This window comes from Oncorhynchus kisutch, unplaced genomic scaffold (assembly GCF_002021735.2).
Source record: "Oncorhynchus kisutch isolate 150728-3 unplaced genomic scaffold, Okis_V2 Okis09a-Okis19a_hom, whole genome shotgun sequence".
Classification (NCBI taxonomy): domain Eukaryota; kingdom Metazoa; phylum Chordata; class Actinopteri; order Salmoniformes; family Salmonidae; genus Oncorhynchus; species Oncorhynchus kisutch.
Genome location: NW_022261985.1, coordinates 18,586,598 through 18,609,394, shown reverse-complemented (window position 1 = coordinate 18,609,394; position 22,797 = coordinate 18,586,598). Strand labels below are relative to the sequence as shown.

General features: G+C 45.6%; 2 protein-coding genes across 2 annotated transcripts in view; both read left to right on the top strand.

The window, feature by feature from the left end:
- Window positions 1-21: 21 nt before the first annotated feature.
- LOC109880335 (mediator of RNA polymerase II transcription subunit 28) lies at window positions 22-9,337 on the top strand. Its single transcript, XM_031815537.1, has 5 exons — window positions 22-221; window positions 1,243-1,309; window positions 4,726-4,838; window positions 5,389-5,472; window positions 8,770-9,337. The coding sequence occupies exons 1-5, from the start codon at window positions 63-65 to the stop codon at window positions 8,887-8,889; spliced, it is 543 nt and encodes a 180-aa protein (XP_031671397.1). The 5' UTR covers window positions 22-62; the 3' UTR covers window positions 8,890-9,337.
- A 3,179-nt stretch (window positions 9,338-12,516) lies between these two features.
- LOC116360596 (methylsterol monooxygenase 1) overlaps window positions 12,517-22,797 on the top strand; it is a 17,920-nt gene continuing 7,639 nt past the window's right edge. The window contains exons 1-4 of the mRNA XM_031815499.1: window positions 12,517-12,646; window positions 15,267-15,418; window positions 20,943-21,084; window positions 22,169-22,317. Of these exons, the coding sequence (XP_031671359.1) occupies window positions 15,306-15,418; window positions 20,943-21,084; window positions 22,169-22,317 (404 nt within the window). The 5' untranslated portion in view covers window positions 12,517-12,646; window positions 15,267-15,305. The remainder of the gene's footprint in view (window positions 12,647-15,266; window positions 15,419-20,942; window positions 21,085-22,168; window positions 22,318-22,797) is intronic.

Genomic DNA, 22,797 nt, shown 5'->3' with positions numbered 1-22,797 from the left:
CGTTATCGCGCAATGACATCACAACGTCATTTAGTTGTCAACACTGCAAACAACCATCCAGTATGTCTTCCTCCATGGGCAGCGGGATGTTCCCCGGCCAGCAATCCGCTGGTCCTCACCCTGTCGGCGGCCCGGGTCAGCCGGGACTACTATCTGGAGCTCCGGGGAACAGGGTCCAGGGCCCCAACACTCTGGTAGACGACCTAGAGGCTTCTTTCGAGGTACGAGAGCAACAGCTAGCTGTGGTATAGCTAACGGAATGATACTAGCTAGCTGTGGTATAGCTAACGGAATGATACTAGCTAGCCGTGGTAAAGCTAATGTAATGATACTAGCTAGCCGTGGTAAAGCTAATGTAATGATACTAGCTAGCCGTGGTAAAGCTAATGTAATGATACTAGCTAGCCGTGGTATAGCTAACGGAATGATACTAGCTAGCCGTGGTATAGCTAACGGAATGATGCTAGCTAGCCGTGGTATAGCTAATGTAATGATACTAGCTAGCTGTGGTAAAGCTAACGGAATGATACTAGCTAGCCGTGGTAAAGCTAACGGAATGATACTAGCTAGCCGTGGTAAAGCTAATGTAATGATACTAGCTAGCCGTGGTATAGCTAACGGAATGATGCTAGCTAGCCGTGGTATAGCTAACGGAATGATGCTAGCTAGCCGTGGTATAGCTAATGTAATGATATTAGCTAGCTGTGGTAAAGCTAACGGAATGATACTAGCTAGCCGTGGTAAAGCTAATGTAATGATACTATCTAGCCGTGGTATAGCTAATGTAATGTAATGATACTAGCTAGCCGTGGTATAGCTAACGGAATGATACTAGCTAGCCGAACTAGTGTTACTAGCGTTAGCTAGCTACATTGTTGTTGTGCAGAGAGCAGTGCAGTCTGCTTAGGTGACAACGGCTCATCATAATGTCTGGAACAGAGCGAATGGCATCAAACACCTGGAAACCAAACCAATGTGTTTGATGTATTTAATACCATTTCATTGATTTACGCTCTAGTCATTACTACGAGCCCGTTCGCCCCAATTTAAAGTGCCACCAACCTGGGCTGCAAGCATACTTTGCGTCTCATGTTTTACTGGCTTTCCAGTACACAACTTGCACTTATATGTAACTCAATGTCATGTTATAGCTAGCTAAGTACATTTTATCTCTGGTCTGGCCTTACTGAAGCTAGCTAAGTGTTAGTCGTGAACTGTTAACCAGTTGTCTTGTGTCAGCAGGCTTGCTTTGCGTCCCTAGTGAGTCAAGACTACGTGAACGGAACCGACCAGGAGGAAATTCGGACAGGTGAGACCAGTAAAGTTCACGACCCAAAAGGGCACCGTATTCCCAGACGAGCTCCTAGGTGACCAACAACCATCCTCCTGGATAGCGACAGGGTATTAAATGGTTTTGTCCACCCCTGTTTTAACACCTGATTTAGCCAATCAGGGTCCAGATGAACAGCTGGTTGGTAGAAGCAGGTGTTTTACAGCAGGGCTGTAGCACAAGCCTGCACACCCAGTAATTCAGGAGGAGAGTTGGCTAGCCTTGGGGCAGTTAGCATTGTAAACAGTTTGAAACACATTCATTAAAAATAAATATTTATTTCATTACTTTGCTTATCTAGCTACAATTAACTGACTTGCATGTTGTGAGTGTCTCTCTCTCTCTAACCTGTCTGTTTCTCGGTCTCTCTCTCTCTAACCTGTCTCTCTCTAACCTGTCTCTCTCTCTCTAACCTGTCTCTCTCTAACCTGCCTGTTTCTCGGTCTCTCTCTCTCTAACCTGTCTCTCTCTCTCTAACCTGTCTCTCTCTCTCTAACCTGTCTCTCTCTCTCTAACCTGTCTCTCTAACCTGTCTCTCTCTCTCTAACCTGTCTCTCTCTCTCTAACCTGTCTGTTTCTCGGTCTCTCTCTCTCTAACCTGTCTCTCTCTCTCTAACCTGTCTCTCTCTCTCTAACCTGTCTGTTTCTCTCTCTCTAACCTGTCTCTCTCTAACCTGTCTGTTTCTCGGTCTCTCTCTCTCTAACCTGTCTCTCTCTAACCTGTCTGTTTCTCGGTCTCTCTCTCTCTAACCTGTCTCTCTCTAACCTGTCTGTTTCTCGGTCTCTCTCTCTCTAACCTGTCTCTCTCTAACCTGTCTCTCTCTAACCTCTCTCTCTCTCTCTAACCTGTCTCTCTCTAACCTGTCTGTTTCTCGGTCTCTCTCTCTCTAACCTGTCTGTTTCTCGGTCTCTCTCTCTAACCTGTCTGTTTCTCGGTCTCTCTCTCTCTAACCTGTCTGTTTCTCGGTCTCTCTCTCTCTAACCTGTCTGTTTCTCGGTCTCTCTCTCTCTAACCTGTCTGTTTCTCGGTCTCTCTCTCTCTAACCTGTCTGTTTCTCGGTCTCTCTCTCTCTAACCTGTCTGTTTCTCGGTCTCTCTCTCTCTAACCTGTCTGTTTCTCGGTCTCTCTCTCTCTAACCTGTCTGTTTCTCGGTCTCTCTCTCTCTAACCTGTCTCTCTCTCTCTAACCTGTCTCTCTCTCTCTAACCTGTCTCTCTCTCTAACCTGTCTCTCTCTAACCTGCCTGTCTCTCTCTCTCTAACCTGTCTCTCTCTAACCTGTCTGTTTCTCGGTCTCTCTCTCTCTAACCTGTCTGTTTCTCGGTCTCTCTCTCTCTAAACCTGTCTCTCTCTCTCTAACCTGTCTCTCTCTCTCTAACCTGTCTCTCTCTAACCTGTCTGTTTCTCGGTCTCTCTCTCTAACCTGTCTCTCTCTAACCTGCCTGTCTCTCTCTCTCTAACCTGTCTCTCTCTAACCTGTCTGTTTCTCGGTCTCTCTCTCTCTAACCTGTCTGTTTCTCGGTCTCTCTCTCTCTAACCTGTCTCTCTCTCTCTAACCTGTCTCTCTCTCTCTAACCTGTCTCTCTCTCTCTAACCTGTCTCTCTCTCTCTCTAACCTGTCTCTCTCTCTCTCTAACCTGTCTCTCTCTCTCTAACCTGTCTCTCTCTCTCTAACCTGTCTCTCTCTCTCTAACCTGTCTCTCTCTCTCTAACCTGTCTCTCTCTCTCTAACCTGTCTCTCTCTAACCTGCCTGTTTCTCGGTCTCTCTCTCTCTAACCTGTCTCTCTCTCTCTCTAACCTGTCTCTCTCTCTCTAACCTGTCTCTCTAACCTGTCTCTCTCTCTCTAACCTGTCTCTCTCTCTCTAACCTGTCTGTTTCTCGGTCTCTCTCTCTCTAACCTGTCTCTCTCTCTCTAACCTGTCTCTCTCTCTCTAACCTGTCTGTTTCTCGGTCTCTCTCTCTCTAACCTGTCTCTCTCTAACCTGTCTGTTTCTCGGTCTCTCTCTCTCTAACCTGTCTCTCTCTAACCTGTCTGTTTCTCGGTCTCTCTCTCTCTAACCTGTCTCTCTCTAACCTGTCTGTTTCTCGGTCTCTCTCTCTCTAACCTGTCTCTCTCTAACCTGTCTCTCTCTAACCTCTCTCTCTCTCTCTAACCTGTCTGTTTCTCGGTCTCTCTCTCTCTAACCTGTCTGTTTCTCGGTCTCTCTCTCTCTAACCTGTCTGTTTCTCGGTCTCTCTCTCTCTAACCTGTCTGTTTCTCGGTCTCTCTCTCTCTAACCTGTCTGTTTCTCGGTCTCTCTCTCTCTAACCTGTCTGTTTCTCGGTCTCTCTCTCTCTAACCTGTCTGTTTCTCGGTCTCTCTCTCTCTAACCTGTCTGTTTCTCGGTCTCTCTCTCTCTAACCTGTCTGTTTCTCGGTCTCTCTCTCTCTAACCTGTCTGTTTCTCGGTCTCTCTCTCTCTACCTGTCTGTCTCGTCTCTCTCTCTAACCTGTCTCTCTCTCTAACCTGTCTCTCTCTCTCTAACCTGTCTCTCTCTCTCTAACCTGTCTCTCTCTAACCTGTCTGTTTCTCGGTCTCTCTCTCTCTAACCTGTCTCTCTCTAACCTGCCTGTCTCTCTCTCTCTAACCTGTCTCTCTCTAACCTGTTCTGTTTCTCGGTCTCTCTCTCTCTAACCTGTCTCTCTCTAACCTGCCTGTTTCTCGGTCTCTCTCTCTCTAACCTGTCTCTCTCTCTCTAACCTGTCTCTCTCTAACCTGTCTGTTTCTCGGTCTCTCTCTCTCTAACCTGTCTCTCTCTCTCTAACCTGTCTCTCTCTCTCTAACCTGTCTCTCTCTCTCTAACCTGTCTCTCTCTCTCTAACCTGTCTCTCTCTCTCTAACCTGTCTCTCTCTCTCTAACCTGTCTCTCTCTCTCTCTTCTAACCTGTCTCTCTCTCTCTAACCTGTCTCTCTCTCTCTAACCTGTCTCTCTCTCTCTAACCTGTCTCTCTCTCTCTAACCTGTCTCTCTCTCTCTAACCTGTCTGTTTCTCGGTCTCTCTCTCTCTAACCTGTCTCTCTCTCTCTAACCTGTCTCTCTCTCTCTAACCTGTCTGTTTCTCGGTCTCTCTCTCTCTAACCTGTCTCTCTCTCTCTAACCTGTCTCTCTCTCTCTAACCTGTCTCTCTCTCTCTAACCTGTCTCTCTCTCTCTAACCTGTCTCTCTCTAACCTGCCTGTCTCTCTCTCTCTAACCTGTCTCTCTCTAACCTGTCTGTTTCTCGGTCTCTCTCTCTCTAACCTGTCTCTCTCTAACCTGTCTGTTTCTCGGTCTCTCTCTCTCTAACCTGTCTCTCTCTAACCTGCCTGTCTCTCTCTCTCTAACCTGTCTCTCTCTAACCTGTCTGTCTCCCCAGGTGTGGATCAGTGTATTCAGAAGTTTCTGGATGTCGCCAGACAGACAGAATGTTTCTTCCTGCAGAAGCGTCTTCAGTTATCAGTCCAGAAACCCGACCAGGTGGTCAAAGAGGTAGGTGGTACTATATACCAGGGGTATTCAATTCTTACCCTACCAGCTGTCCCAGGTCTAAATCAGTCCAGAAACCTGACCAGGTGGTCAAAGAGGTAGGTGATACTGTATACCAGGGGTATTCAATTCTTACCCTATCAGGTGGTCAAAGAGGTAGGTGATACTGTATACCAGGGGTATTCAATTCTTACCCTACCAGGTGGTCAAAGCTTTGCTGTTCTACATGGCCATTTAATAGCACCCACCTGGTGTCCCAGTTCTAAATCAGTCCCTGATTAGAGGGGAACAATGGGGGAGAGAAACCAGTGGAAATGGGTTCTAGAATTTGATAACTCTATATGGATTAGGGTGAAGTTGCCACTAGATGCTGATCTTGGGTCAGTGTTACATTTTCCCCACTAATAGTTAATGTTAGGATTGGGGGAGGGGAGGCTTATCTTAGATCTGTGCCTAAGGGGAAACTTCACCAGTATGGGGATATTCTGGTGTTAGGACAGCCTCCCTCTTCTGTTAACAGCTAGTCCATCTCTTCTCCCTCTCTTCTCTCCAGGATGTGTCTGAGCTGCGAAATGAACTCCAGAGGAAAGAGCTGCTTGTTCAGAAACACCTGTCTAAGCTGCACCACTGGCAGCAGGTACGTCCTCCGTGACACGGAAACTGATAAGTTGTTGAGGAGTGTGTAAATGTGTTAGTAGACCAACAGAAGGCTGTCCTCCCTTCCTCCATAGCCTCCTTTAGGCCAGGAAGCAGAGTCCTCCATAGCCTCCTTTTGGCCAGGAAGCAGAGTCCTCCCCTCCTCCATAGCCTCCTTTTAACCAGGAAGCAGAGTCCTCCCCTCCTCCATGGCCTCCTTTAGGCCAGGAAGCAGAGTCCTCCATGGCCTCCTTTTGGCCAGGAAGCAGAGTCCTCCATAGCCTCCTTTTGGCCAGGAAGCAGAGTCCTCCATAGCCTCCTTTTGGCCAGGAAGCAGAGTCCTCCATAGCCTCCTTTTGGCCAGGAAGCAGAGTCCTCCATAGCCTCCTGTTGGCCAGGAAGCAGAGTCCTCCATAGCCTCCTTTTGGCCAGGAAGCAGAGTCCTCCATAGCCTCCTTTTGGCCAGGAAGCAGAGTCCTCCATAGCCTCCTTTTGGCCAGGAAGCAGAGTCCTCCATAGCCTCCTTTTGGCCAGGAAGCAGAGTCCTCCATAGCCTCCTTTTGGCCAGGAAGCAGAGTCCTCCATAGCCTCCTTTAGGCCAGGAAGCAGAGTCCTCCCCTCCTCCATAGACTCCTTTAGGCCGGGAAGCAGAGTCCTCCCCTCCTCCATAGACTCCTTTTAACCGGGAAGCAGAGTCCTCCCTTCCTCCATAGCCTCCTTTAGGCCAGGAAGCAGAGTCCTCCCTTCCTCCATAGCCTCCTTTAGGCCAGGAAGCAGAGTCCTCCCCTCCTCCATAGCCTCCTTTTGACCAGGAAGCAGAGTCCTCCCCTCCTCCATAGCCTCCTTTTAACCAGGAAGCAGAGTCCTCCCCTCCTTCATAGCCTCCTTTAGGCCAGGAAGCAGAGTCCTCCCCTCCTCGATAGCCTCCTTTAGGCCAGGAAGCAGAGTCCTCCCCTCCTCGATAGCCTCCTTTAGGCCAGGAAGCAGAGTCCTCCCCTCCTCCATAGCCTCCTTTTAACCAGGAAGCAGAGTCCTCCCCTCCTCCATAGCCTCCTTTTGACCAGGAAGCAGAGTCCTCCATAGCCTCCTTTTGGCCAGGAAGCAGAGTCCTCCATGGCCTCCTTTAGGCCAGGAAGCAGAGTCCTCCCCTCCTCCATAGCCTCCTTTAGGCCAGGAAGCAGAGTCCTCCCCTCCTCCATAGACTCCTTTTAACCGGGAAGCAGAGTCCTCCCTTCCTCCATAGCCTCCTTTAGGCCAGGAAGCAGAGTCCTCCCTTCCTCCATAGCCTCCTTTAGGCCAGGAAGCAGAGTCCTCCCCTCCTCCATAGCCTCCTTTTGACCAGGAAGCAGAGTCCTCCCCTCCTCCATAGCCTCCTTTTAACCAGGAAGCAGAGTCCTCCCCTCCTCCATAGCCTCCTTTAGGCCAGGAAGCAGAGTCCTCCCCTCCTCGATAGCCTCCTTTAGGCCAGGAAGCAGAGTCCTCCCCTCCTCGATAGCCTCCTTTAGGCCAGGAAGCAGAGTCCTCCCCTCCTCCATAGCCTCCTTTTAACCAGGAAGCAGAGTCCTCCCCTCCTCCATAGCCTCCTTTTGACCAGGAAGCAGAGTCCTCCATAGCCTCCTTTTGGCCAGGAAGCAGAGTCCTCCATGGCCTCCTTTAGGCCAGGAAGCAGAGTCCTCCCCTCCTCCATAGCCTCCTTTAGGCCAGGAAGCAGAGTCCTCCCCTCCTCCATAGCCTCCTTTAGGCCAGGAAGCAGAGTCCTCCCCTCCTCCATAGCCTCCTTTAGGCCAGGAAGCAGAGTCCTCCCCTCCTCCATAGCCTCCTTTAGGCCAGGAAGCAGAGTCCTCCCCTCCTCCATAGCCTCCTTTAGGCCAGGAAGCAGAGTCCTCCCCTCCTCCATAGCCTCCTTTAGGCCAGGAAGCAGAGTCCTCCCCTCCTCCATAGCCTCCTTTAGGCCAGGAAGCAGAGTCCTCCCCTCCTCCATAGCCTCCTTTAGGCCAGGAAGCAGAGTCCTCCCCTCCTCCATAGCCTCCTTTAGGCCAGGAAGCAGAGTCCTCCCCTCCTCCATAGCCTCCTTTAGACCAGGAAGCAGAGTCATCCCCTCCTCGACAGCCTCCTTTAGGCCAGGAAGCAGAGTCCTCCCCTCCTCCATAGCCTCCTTTTGACCAGGAAGCAGAAGTGTATTCTACATGAGTCCTTCACGGAAGGCTTTTGACCAGGAAGCAGAAGTGTATTCTACATGAGTCCTTCACTGAAGGCTTTTGACCAGGAAGCAGAAGTGTAGTCTACATGAGTCCTTCACGGAAGGCTTTTGACCAGGAAGCAGAAGTGTATTCTACATGAGTCCTTCACGGAAGGCTTTTGACCAGGAAGCAGAAGTGTATTCTACATGAGTCCTTCACGGAAGGCTTTTAACCAGGAAGCAGAGTCCTCCATAGCCTCCTTTTGACCAGGAAGCAGAAGTGTATTCTACATGAGTCCTTCACGGAAGGCTTTTGACCAGGAAGCAGAAGTGTATTCTACATGAGTCCTTCACGGAAGGCTTTTGACCAGGAAGCAGAAGTGTATTCTACATGAGTCCTTCACGGAAGGCTTTTGAAATCTGACACTCCCCCTTTGTTTTCTGGGAGGAGAAATGCTACTTCTCCTTTTATCCTGAAATGTCTTGTACAACTCTACACTAGTTTATCACTTTACACCTTTCATGTTGCGACCCCTGGAAACATAATTTACCTGTGGAGGAGTCTCATTTCATACAAGTGCGTTTTAGTCCACTTTCTCTCTTCGATTTACCTTTGACCTTTTTGGAAAGGAGACGAGAGCGGACGGAGGAGTTGATTAAATCTAATTGAGAATAGGCCGTGGTCTACTTTGCTGGCTCAGTGCCGCATCACTTCCTGGATCCTGTCTCATTCTGTTTTTGAATGGGCTTCAAGAATATATCAAATTGATGAAAATGCGGTCCTTTAAGATATATAGGTGACATATCAGGTCTGTAGGTAATGTGTCTGGTCCAGCATCATGGTAACATGTCTGTCTGTAGGTAATGTGTCTGGTCCAGCATCATGGTAACATGTCTGTCTGTCTGTCTGTAGTTAATATAATGTCTGGTCCAGCATCATGGTAACATGTCTGTCTGTCTGTAGTTAATATAATGTCTGGTCCAGCATCATGATAACATGTCTGTCTGTAGTTAATATAATGTCTGGTCTGTAGTTCATGTCTGTTCTGTCTGTAGTTAATATCATGTCTGTAGTTAATATAATGTCTGGTCTGTAGTTAATGTCTGTTCTGTCTGTAGGTTCTGGAGGATGTCAGTGTCCAGCATCGTAAACCGCCAGATCTCCCTCCACCTGGACCCCTGGCCTTCCTGGAACAGGCCTCAGCTAGTCTACCTGCTGCACCACTCAAACAGACCTAACACACACACACCTCTCTCTCTCCACCTGGACCCCTGGCCTTCCTGGAACAGGCCTCAGCTAGTCTACCTGCTGCACCACTCAAACAGACCTAACACACACACACCTCTCTCTCTCCACCTGGACCCCTGGCCTTCCTGGAACAGGCCTCAGCTAGTCTACCTGCTGCACCACTCAAACAGTCCTAACACACACCCCTCTCTCTCTTCTGGAAAGTACATCATCTTTGTTTTCTTTTTGACTTGTGTAAATATTTCTGAGTCTGTTTTTTTTTTTGCTGACAGGATGAGTGAGTTTGGATCAGAACACCACCTGTTGTTTTGTCCTGACAGAATAAATGAGTTTGGATCAGAACACCACCTGTTGTTTTGTCCTGACAGAATAAATGAGTTTGGATCAGAACACCACCTGTTGTTTTGTCCTGACAGAATAAATGCGTTTGGATCAGAACGAAAATCAATCTAAGAAAGATGTCGAAATGATTTACCATCTTTTTAGTTAGTCTTTGTCAAGGTGCCAATGATTTTGGACGTTATGGACAGACGTTGATCTGACGGTGAACGAGATAATTGGTTTATGTGACCGTGTGTTCTGTATAGATCTTGTGATGTCACTATTAGAGGTCGACCGATTAATCGGAATGGCCGATTTAATTAGGGCCGATTTCAAGTTTTCATACCTATCGGTAATTTTGGGTGCTGATTTAAAAAAATAAAGGTAAAATGACGGCCCTAGGAACGGTGGGTTAACTGGTCTAGGAACGGTGGGTTAACTGGTCTAGGAACGGTGGGTTAACTGGTCTAGGAACAGTGGGTTAACTGGTCTAGGAACAGTGGGTTAACTGGTCTAGGAACAGTGGGGTTAACTGGTCTAGGAACAGTGGGGTTAACTGGTCTAGGAACAGTGGGGTTAACTGGTCTAGGAACAGTGGGGTTAACTGGTCTAGGAACAGTGGGGTTAACTGGTCTAGGAACGGTGGGTTAACTGGTCTAGGAACAGTGGGGTTAACTGGTCTAGGAACAGTGGGGTTAACTGGTCTAGGAACAGTGGGTTAACTGGTCTAGGAACAGTGGGTTAACTGGTCTAGGAACAGTGGGTTAACTGGTCTAGGAACAGTGGGTTAACTGGTCTAGGAACAGTGGGGTTAACTGGTCTAGGAACAGTGGGGTTAACTGGTCTAGGAACGGTGGGTTAACTGGTCTAGGAACAGTGGGTTAACTGGTCTAGGAACGGTGGGTTAACTGGTCTAGGAACAGTGGGTTAACTGGTCTAGGAACAGTGGGGTTAACTGGTCTAGGAACAGTGGGGTTAACTGGTCTAGGAACAGTGGGGTTAACTGGTCTAGGAACAGTGGGGTTAACTGGTCTAGGAACAGTGGGGTTAACTGGTCTAGGAACAGTGGGGTTAACTGGTCTAGGAACAGTGGGGTTAACTGGTCTAGGAACAGTGGGGTTAACTGGTCTAGGAACAGTGGGGTTAACTGGTCTAGGAACAGTGGGTTAACTGGTCTAGGAACAGTGGGTTAACTGGTCTAGGAACAGTGGGTTAACTGGTCTAGGAACAGTGGGTTAACTGGTCTAGGAACAGTGGGGTTAACTGGTCTAGGAACAGTGGGGTTAACTGGTCTAGGAACAGTGGGGTTAACTGGTCTAGGAACAGTGGGGTTAACTGGTCTAGGAACAGTGGGGTTAACTGGTCTAGGAACAGTGGGGTTAACTGGTCTAGGAACAGTGGGGTTAACTGGTCTAGGAACAGTGGGGTTAACTGGTCTAGGAACAGTGGGGTTAACTGGTCTAGGAACAGTGGGGTTAACTGGTCTAGGAACAGTGGGGTTAACTGGTCTAGGAACAGTGGGGTTAACTGGTCTAGGAACAGTGGGGTTAACTGGTCTAGGAACAGTGGGGTTAACTGGTCTAGGAACAGTGGGGTTAACTGGTCTAGGAACAGTGGGGTTAACTGGTCTAGGAACAGTGGGGTTAACTGGTCTAGGAACAGTGGGGTTAACTGCCTTGTTCAGGGGCAGAATGACAGATTTGGCAGGCAAGGAATGTAGGTTGGCAGGCAATATTAACCAGGTGAAATTGTGTCACTTCTCTTGCGTTCATTGCACACAGAGTCAGGGTATATGCAACAGTTTGGGCAGCCTGGCTCATTGCGAACAAATTTGCCAGATTTTTACGTAATTGTGACATGACATTGAAGGTTGTGCAATGTAACAAGAATATTTAGACTTATGGATGCCACCCGTTAGATAAAATACCAAACGGTTCCGTATTTCACTGAAAGAATAAACGTTTTGTTTTCGAAATTATAGTTCCCAGATTTGACCATATTAATGACCGAAGGCTCGTATTTCTGTGTGTTATTATGTTATAACTAAGTCTATGATTTGATAGAGCAGTCTGACTGAGCGATGGTAGGCAGCAGCAGGCTCGTAAACATTCATTCAAACACTTTCGTGCGTTTTGCCAGCAGCTCTTCACTGTGCGTCAAGCATTGCGCTATTTATGACTTGAAGCATATCAACTCCCGAGATGAGGCTGGTGTAACCGATGTGAAATGGCTAGCTAGTTAGCGCGTGCTAATAGCGTTTCAAATGTCACTCGCTCTGAGCCTTCTAGTAGTTGTTCCCCTTGCTCTGCATGGGTAACGCTGCTTCGAGGGTGGCTGTCGTTGTGTTCCTGGTTCGAGCCCAGGTAGGGGCGAGGAGAGGGACGGAAGCTATACTGTTACACTGGCAATACTAAAGTGCCTATAAGAACATCCAATAGTCAAAGGTTAATGAAATACAAATGGTATAGAGGGAAATAGTCCTATAATTCCTATAACAACTACAACCTAAAACGTCTTACCTGGTAATATTGAAGACTCGTGTTAAAAGGAACCACCAGCTTTCATATGTTCTCATGTTCTGAGCAAGGAACTGAAACGTTAGCTTTCTTACATGGCACATATTGCGCTTTTACTTTCTTTTCCAACACTGTTTTTGCATTATTTAAACCAAATGGAACATGTTTCATTATTTACTTGAGGCTAAATGGATTTTTTTGATGGATTATATTAAGTTAAAATAAGTGTTCATTCAGTATTGTTGTAATTGTCATTATTACATTTTTTTTTTTACAAAATCGGCCGATTAATATCGCCTTATATGGTCTTTTTTGGGTCCTCCAATAATCGTATCGGTATCGGCGTTGAAAAATCATAATTGGTCGACCTCTAGTCACTATTCAACGGTTTGATTAGTTCAGGTGTATTATTGCTGGGTTAGAACCAATATGTACTGGATCAGGTATGTTACTGCTGGGTTAGAACCAATATGTGCTGCGTCAGGTAGGTTACTGCTGGGTTAGAACCAACATGTGCTCCATAATGGGTCTGGTCCAATGTGGATCTCCCCTGCTCTCCCTGGAGGGGGAGAGAGAGACCAATGGACACCTCTGTTACTCTTTGTAAAGTTAGCTGGTTACAGAACACACACGCTCATACACCCACACCCACCACCCCATCCTCTCTCCTCCTACTTGTCTGTATAACGCTTCGACGTTATGAAAGCCCTGCTGCTCGCTGATTGGTCGTTGCTTTAGGAACTCCGCGTCTCACTATCATCACTCCATTCCCGGGGCCAATCAGAGCGCCCGCTCGGCCCCCTGACGTCAGTCTCCTCTCCCCTCGTCCAATCAGGCTCGTAGATAATACTGTACTAGTCGCCACACGGCAGCCTCTCACTCAGGTAGACGGACCCACAGCTGCACCAAGGTAATATATGAAGATATTAAATTCATGTTCTTAAATCTATTCTAAAACGAAACATTTGTTTTATATTTTAACGCAGAGGTAACTTTTTCGGTCTAATGCCAGATAGGGCTTAATACCGACTGTTGCGTTAGATGGGTCAGATATACCGTGCTGTAAAGCTTTATACGTGTTTAGGTGCGGTGTTATGTTGTAGTTGTTGTTCACCGGACAAATAACGAGACAAAGTAGCCAACGATCAGATAAATGCACAACGGTAAGAGAAACTCGGTGCGAAGAGAAGTCTAGGTATCTAACCGACGCAGGAATGAAACATTGCTCGCCTTCCCAAAGGGACACTGAAGTCTTCCAGCTGTATTGTTTTAGTCTGTATTTAACCGAGTTGACAAAACAATACCGTTTTTATTTTAAACACTCCTGTAAATCGGCAAGTTGAATGTTTCTATAACATCTAGTGAGGATTGTAAAAACCTTTTTACGGACATTTTTTCACTCTAATAATTCGCATGATCCAGTTCATCAGACTGTTATTGGACATAAGAAGTGTTGAGTCTGTAACGGCTCGATAACATAATAATGGGTCTGGTTCAATATGGATCTCAACTCCGTGACATTGTTACGCAAGCAGTCATATTCCATACTGGTGATCACATCTGTACACAGTAATAATCATATTTCATTTGTACACATGAACCCCTTTCTCCTGAATAATTGTTGTTTTCATCTTGTTTATTTCTTGTCATTTTTTGCAGTATGTTATAAAATCCCTTCTCTTTTATTGTTAAAAAAATAAATAATCAAAATATATTTTATATTTGAGATTCTTCAAAGTAGTCACCCTTTGCCTTGATGACAGCTTTGCACACTCTTGGCATTCTCCCAACCAGCTTCATGAGGTAGTCACCTGGAATGCATTTCAATTAACAGGTGTGCCTTGTTAAAAGTTCATTTGTGGTATTTCTTTCATTCTTAATGCTTTTGAGCCAATCAGTTGTGTTGTGACAAGGTGGGGGTGGTATACAGAAGATACTATTTGACCAAATAGGGCTAAGTCCTTATTATGGCAAGAACAGCTCAAATAAGCAAAGATAAACAACAGTCCATCATTTCTTTAAGACATGAAGGTCAGTCAATACGGAACATTTCAAGAACTAAAAGTTTCTTCAAGTGCTATGATGAAACTGGCTCTCATGAGGACCGCCACAGGAATGGAAGACCCAGAGTTACCTCTGCTACACAGGATAAGTTCATTAGAGTTACCATCCTCAGATTGCAGCCCAAATAAATGCTTCACAGAGTTCAAGTAACAGACACATCTCAACATCAACTGTTCAGAGGAGACTGTGTGAACCAGGCCTTCATGGTTGAATTGTTGCAAAGAAACCACTACTAAAGGACACCAATAATAAGAAGAGACTTGCTTGGGCCAAGAAACACAAGCAGTGGACATTAGACCGGTGGAAGTCTGTCCTTTGGTCTAATGAGTCCAATGGTTCCAACCGCCATGTCTTTGTGAGACACAGATCAGGTGAACGGATGATCTCTGCCTGTGTGGTTCCCACCGTGAAACATGGAGGAGGAGGTGTGATTGTGGGGGGGTGCTTTGCTGGTGACACTGTCTGTGATTTATTTAGAATTCAAGGCACACTTAACCAGCATGGCTACCACAGCATTCTGCAACGATACGCCATCCTATCTGGTTTGGGCTTAGTGGGACTTGTTTTTCAACAGGGCAATGACCCAACACACCTCCAGGCTGTGTCAGGGCTATTTGTGATGGAGAGCATCAGATGACCTGGCCTCCACAATCACCCAACCTCAACCCAAATGAGATGGTTTAGGATGAGTTGGACCGCAGAGTGAAGGAAAAACAGACGACAAGTGCTCAGCATATGTGGGAACTCCTTCAAGACGGTTGGAAAAGCATTCTAGCTGTCATCAAGGCAAAGGGTGGTTACTTTGAAGAATCTCAAATATAAAATATATTTACTACATGATTCCATATGTGTTATTTCATAGTTCTGATGTCTTCACTATTATTCTACAATGTAGAAAATAGTAAAAACAAAGAAAAACCCTTGAATGAGTAGGTGTGTCCACACTTTTGACTGGAACTATATGTCCTGGTTAGTCCAGAGGTTTTCCCTGTATATTTCTGTATATATGTCCTGGTTAGTATAGAGGTTTTCCCTGTATATTTCTGTATATATGTCCTGGTTAGTATAGAGGTTTTCCCTGTATATTTCTGTATATATGTCCTGGTTAGTATAGAGGTTTTCTCTGTATATTTCTGTATATATGTCCTGGTCTAGAGGTTTTCCCTGTATATTTCTGTATATATGTCCTGGTTAGTCCAGAGGTTTTCCCTGTATATTTCTGTATATATGTCCTGGTCTAGAGGTTTTCCCTGTATATTTCTGTATATATGTCCTGGTTAGTATAGAGGTTTTCCCTGTATATATGTCCTGGTTAGTCCAGCGGTTTTCCCTGTATATTTCTGTATATATGTCCCGGTCGAGAGGTTTTCTCTGTATATTTCAATCCAGGTCTTTTTCCATCTTATTTATTTTGTGCAATTAATATTAATGTTTGTGTGTGTGTGTGTGTGTGTGCGTGTTCTCAGTGTTGTCTCCTCCCAGCCCATCCCCACCAGCCAATCAGAATGGAGGTGAACAGTACGGCCACCATCTTGTCCTCTGCCTTCCTGGCCGTGGAATATGTTGATGCTGTTTTACCTGACAACCCTCTTCAGCCTTCACTACAATACGCCTGGGGGTAATATTGCTATACTATTACTATACTACTAATATACTGCTACTATACTACTACTACTACTGTACTGCTGCTAAACTTCTATACTATTAGTGTACTATTGCTTTAGTACTACTAATATACTACTACTACTAAACTACTGTACTACTATAACCCTACTATACTATTACTACTAATATACTACTACTACTGCTACTACTAATACACTCCTATACTACTACGATGCTGCGACTAGAATACTACTATACTACTACTTCCACTATACTGCTGCTATACAGCTACACCTATAATACTACTACTAATACTACTGCCACTATACTGCTGCTATACAGCTACGCCTATAATACTACTACTAATACTACTGCCACTATACTGCTGCTATACAGCTACACCTATAATACTACTACTAATACTACTGCCACTATACTGCTGCTATACAGCTACACATATAATACTACTACTACTATAATACTACTGCTGCTATACAGCTACACCTATAATACTACTACTAATATAATACTACTGCCACTATACTGCTGCTATACAGCTACGCCTATAATACTACTACTAATATAATACTACTGCCACTATACTGCTGCTATACAGCTACGCCTATAATACTACTACTACTATAATACTACTGCCACTATACTGCTGCTATACAGCTACACCTATAATACTACTGCCACTATACTGCTGCTATACAGCTACGCCTATAATACTACTACTACTATAATACTACTGCTGCTGCTATACAGCTACACCTATAATACTACTACTAATATAATACTACTGCCACTATACTGCTGCTATACAGCTACGCCTATAATACTACTACTAATATAATACTACTGCCACTATACTGCTGCTATACAACTACACCTATAATACTACTGCCACTATACTGCTGCTATACAGCTACGCCTATAATACTACTGCTACTATACTGCTGCTATACAGCTACACCTATAATACTACTACTACTATAATACTACTACTACTGCCACTATACTGCTGCTATACAGCTACACCTATAATACTACTGCCACTATACTGCTGCTATACAGCTACGCCTATAATACTACTACTAATATAATACTACTGCCACTATACTGCTGCTATACAGCTACACCTATAATACTACTACTACTACTACTATAATACTACTGCCACTATACTGCTGCTATACAGCTACACCTATAATACTACTACTAATATAATACTACTGCCACTATACTGCTGCTATACAGCTACACCTATAATACTACTACTAATATAATACTACTGCCACTATACTGCTGCTATACAGCTACGCCTATAATACTACTACTAATATAATACTACTGCCACTATACTGCTGCTATACAGCTACGCCTATAATACTACTACTAATATAATACTACTGCTGCTATACAGCTACGCCTATAATACTACTACTACTATAATACTACTGCTGCTATACAGCTACGCCTATAATACTACTACTACTATAATACTACTACTACTGCCACTATACTGCTGCTATACAGCTACGCCTATAATACTACTACTAATATAATACTACTGCTGCTATACAGCTACGCCTATAATACTACTACTACTATACTGCTGCTATACAGCTACACCTATAATACTACTACTACTATAATACTACTGCCACTATACTGCTGCTATACAGCTACGCCTATAATACTCCTACTACTATAATACTACTGCCACTATACTGCTGCTATACAGCTACACCTATAATACTACTACTACTATAATACTACTGCCACTATACTGCTGCTATACAGCTACGCCTATAATATTACTACTACTATAATACTACTGCCACTATACTGCTGCTATACAGCTACGCCTATAATACTACTACTACTACTATAATACTACTGCCACTATACTGCTGCTATACAGCTACACCTATAATACTACTGCCACTATACTGCTGCTATACAGCTACGCCTATAATACTACTACTAATATAATACTACTGCCACTATACTGCTGCTATACAGCTACGCCTATAATACTACTACTACTATAATACTACTGCCACTATACTGCTGCTATACAGCTACACCTATAATACTACTGCCACTATACTGCTGCTATACAGCTACGCCTATAATACTACTACTACTATAATACTACTGCCACTATACTGCTGCTATACAGCTACACCTATAATACTACTACTAATATAATACTACTGCCACTATACTGCTGCTATACAGCTACACCTATAATACTACTACTAATATAATACTACTGCCACTATACTGCTGCTATACAGCTACACCTATAATACTACTACTAATATAATACTACTGCCACTATACTGCTGCTATACAGCTACACCTATAATACTACTACTACTATAATACTACTGCCACTATACTGCTGCTATACAGCTACACCTATAATACTACTACTAATATAATACTACTGCCACTATACTGCTGCTATACAGCTACGCCTATAATACTACTACTAATATAATACTACTGCCACTATACTGCTGCTATACAGCTACGCCTATAATACTACTACTAATATAATACTACTGCTGCTATACAGCTACGCCTATAATACTACTACTACTATAATACTACTGCTGCTATACAGCTACGCCTATAATACTACTACTACTGCCACTATACTGCTGCTATACAGCTACGCCTATAATACTACTACTAATATAATACTACTGCTGCTATACAGCTACGCCTATAATACTACTACTACTATACTGCTGCTATACAGCTACACCTATAATACTACTACTACTATAATACTACTGCCACTATACTGCTGCTATACAGCTACGCCTATAATACTCCTACTACTATAATACTACTGCCACTATACTGCTGCTATACAGCTACACCTATAATACTACTACTACTATAATACTACTGCCACTATACTGCTGCTATACAGCTACGCCTATAATACTACTACTACTATAATACTACTGCCACTATACTGCTGCTATACAGCTACGCCTATAATACTACTACTACTATAATACTACTGCCACTATACTGCTGCTATACAGCTACACCTATAATACTACTACTACTATAATACTACTGCCACTATACTGCTGCTATACAGCTACGCCTATAATACTACTACTACTATAATACTACTGCCACTATACTGCTGCTATACAGCTACACCTATAATACTACTACTACTATAATACTACTGCCACTATACTGCTGCTATACAGCTACACCTATAATACTACTACTAATATAATACTACTGCCACTATACTGCTGCTATACAGCTACACCTATAATACTACTACTACTATAATACTACTGCCACTATACTGCTGCTATACAGCTACGCCTATAATACTACTACTAATATAATACTACTGCCACTATACTGCTGCTATACAGCTACACCTATAATACTACTACTAATATAATACTACTGCTGCTATACAGCTACACCTATAATACTACTGCCACTATACTGCTGCCACTATACTGCTGCTATACAGCTACACCTATAATACTACTGCCACTATACTGCTGCCACTATACTGCTGCTATACAGCTACACCTATAATACTACTGCCACTACTACTGCTGCTATACAGCTACGCCTATAATACTACTGCCACTATACTGCTGCTATACAGCTACGCCTATAATACTACTACTACTATAATACTACTGCCACTATACTGCTGCTATACAGCTACACCTATAATACTACTACTAATATAATACTACTGCTGCTATACAGCTACACCTATAATACTACTACTACTATAATACTACTGCCACTATACTGCTGCTATACAGCTACACCTATAATACTACTACTACTACTACTACTACTACTATTACTACTATTACTACTACTACTCCTCCTACTACACTACTACAGTTTTACCTGCAGCCTTCACGACAGCACACCTGGGGGTAATACTACTATAATGACTGACTGGCTGATTGAATGACTGGCTGACGAGCTGACTACACAACGTTCCAGGCAGTGACTGGTTGACGAGCTGACTACACAACGTTCCAGGCAGTGACTGGTTGACGAGCTGACTACACAACGTTCCAGGTAGTGACTGGTTGACGAGCTGACTACACAACGTTCCAGGCAGTGACTGGTTGACGAGCTGACTACACAACGTTCCAGGCAGTGACTGGTTGACGAGCTGACTACACAACGTTCCAGGCAGTGACTGGTTGACGAGCTGACTACACAACGTTCCAGGCAGTGACTGGTTGACGAGCTGACTACACAACGTTCCAGGTAGTGACTGGCTGACGAGCTGACTACACAACGTTCCAGGCAGTGACTGGTTGACGAGCTGACTACACAACGTTCCAGGTAGTGACTGGTTGACGAGCTGACTACACAACGTTCCAGGTAGTGACTGGTTGACGAGCTGACTACACAACGTTCCAGGTAGTGACTGGTTGACGAGCTGACTACACAACGTTCCAGGCAGTGACTGGTTGACGAGCTGACTACACAACGTTCCAGGCAGTGACTGGCTGACGAGCTGACTACACAACGTTCCAGGCAGTGACAGGCTGACGAGCTGACTACACAACGTTCCAGGCAGTGACTGGTTGACGAGCTGACTACACAACGTTCCAGGCAGTGACAGGCTGACGAGCTGACTACACAACGTTCCAGGCAGTGACTGGTTGACGAGCTGACTACACAACGTTCCAGGCAGTGACAGGCTGACGAGCTGACTACACAACGTTCCAGGTAGTGACTGGTTGACGAGCTGACTACACAACGTTCCAGGCAGTGACTGGCTGACGAGCTGACTACACAACGTTCCAGGCAGTGACTGGTTGACGAGCTGACTACACAACGTTCCAGGCAGTGACAGGCTGACGAGCTGACTACACAACGTTCCAGGCAGTGACTGGCTGACGAGCTGACTACACAACGTTCCAGGCAGTGACTGGTTGACGAGCTGACTACACAACGTTCCAGGCAGTGACAGGCTGACGAGCTGACTACACAACGTTCCAGGTAGTGACTGGTTGACGAGCTGACTACACAACGTTCCAGGCAGTGACTGGCTGACGAGCTGACTACACAACGTTCCAGGCAGTGACAGGCTGACGAGCTGACTACACAACGTTCCAGGCAGTGACTGGCTGACGAGCTGACTACACAACGTTCCAGGCAGTGACTGGCTGACGAGCTGACTACACAACGTTCCAGGCAGTGACAGGCTGACGAGCTGACTACACAACGTTCCAGGCAGTGACAGGCTGACGAGCTGACTACACAACGTTCCAGGCAGTGACTGGTTGACGAGCTGACTACACAACGTTCCAGGCAGTGACTGGTTGACGAGCTGACTACACAACGTTCCAGGCAGTGACTGGTTGACGAGCTGACTACACAACGTTCCAGGCAGTGACAGGCTGACGAGCTGACTACACAACGTTCCAGGCTGACGATGGACATGTTCTTAGACTCTTTGATTCATTGATTGATGTCTGTTGATCTCTGTCCACCAGGTATGTGAATGAGAACTACACTAAATTCCAGATCGCCACCTGGGGTTCTCTCATCGTCCATGAGGCCATCTACTTCCTGTTTTGTCTACCTGGTTTCCTGTTTCAGTTCCTTCCCTTCATGCAGAAGTACAAGATCCAACAGGTAGATCCAACAGGGTGTTAGATCCAACAGGTAGGGGGGAGGGGTGTTGTTAGATCTAACAGAGAGAGGAGGGGTGTTAGATACAACAGGTAAGGTGGGGTGTTAGATCCAACAGGTAGGGGAGGGTGTTAGATACAACAGGTAGGGGAGGGTGTTAGATACAACAGGTTGTGGAGGGTGTTAGATACAACAGGTAGGGAGGGTGTTAGATCCAACAGGTTGTGGAGGGTGTTAGATCCAACAGGTAAGGTGGGGTGTTAGATCCAACAGGTAGGGGAGGGTGTTAGATCCAACAGGTAAGGTGGGGTGTTAGATCCAACAGGTTGTGGAGGGTGTTAGATCCAACAGGTTGTGGAGGGTGTTAGATCCAACAGGTTGTGGAGGGTGTTAGATCCAACAGGTTGTGGAGGGTGTTAGATCCAACAGGTTGTGGAGGGTGTTAGATCCAACAGGTAGGGGAGGGTGTTAGATCCAACAGGTTGTGGAGGGTGTTAGATCCAACAGGTTGTGGAGGGTGTTAGATACAACAGGTAAGGTGGGGTGTTAGATCCAACAGGTTGTGGAGGGTGTTAGATCCAACAGGTTGTGGACGGTGTTAGATCCAACAGGTTGTGGAGGGTGTTAGATCCAACAGGTTGTGGAGGGTGTTAGATCCAACAGGTAGGGGAGGGTGTTAGATCCAACAGGTAGGGGAGGGTGTTAGATCCAACAGGTAGGGAGGGTGTTAGATCCAACAGGTTGTGGAGGGTGTTAGATCCAACAGGTAGGGGAGGGTGTTAGATCCAACAGGTAGGGGAGGGTGTTAGATCCAACAGGTAGGGGAGGGTGTTAGATCCAACAGGTAGGGGAGGGTGTTAGATCCAACAGGTTGGGGAGGGTGTTAGATCCAACAGGTTGTGGAGGGTGTTAGATCCAACAGGTAGGGGAGGGTGTTAGATCCAACAGGTAGGGGAGGGTGTTAGATGAAGAAGTGGAAGTTTTAACAATGATACTCCCTCCCTGTGTGTGTGTGTGTGTGTGTATACTGTGTGTGTGTGTGTGTGTATATATACTGTGTGTGTGTATATATACTGTGTGTGTGTAGGACAAGCCAGAGACGTGGGAGAAACAGTGGAGGTGTTTCAAGATGCTGCTGTTCAACCACTTCTGTATCCAGCTGCCCATGATCTGTGGAACGTACCACTTCACTGAGTTCTTCAGCATCCCCTACGACTGGGACAGCATGCCACGATGGTACGACCCAACACACACAACCTCCCCTACGACTGCGACAGCATGCCACGATGGTACGACCCAACACACACACAACCTCCCCTACAACTGGGACAGCATGCCACGATGGTACGACCCAACACACACAACCTCCCCTACGACTGGGACAGCATGCCACGATGGTACGACCCAACACACACACAACCTCCCCTACGACTGTGACAGCATGCCACGATGGTACGACCCAACACACACACAACCTCCCCTACGACTGGGACAGCATGCCGCGATGGTACGACCCAAAACACACACACACACACAACCTCCCCTACGACTGGGACAGCATGCCACGATGGTACGACCCAACACACACACAACCTCCCCTACGATTGGGACAGCATGCCACGATGGTACGACCCAACACACACACAACCTCCCCTACGACTGGGACAGCATGCCACGATGGTACGACCCAACACACACACACAACCTCCCCTACGA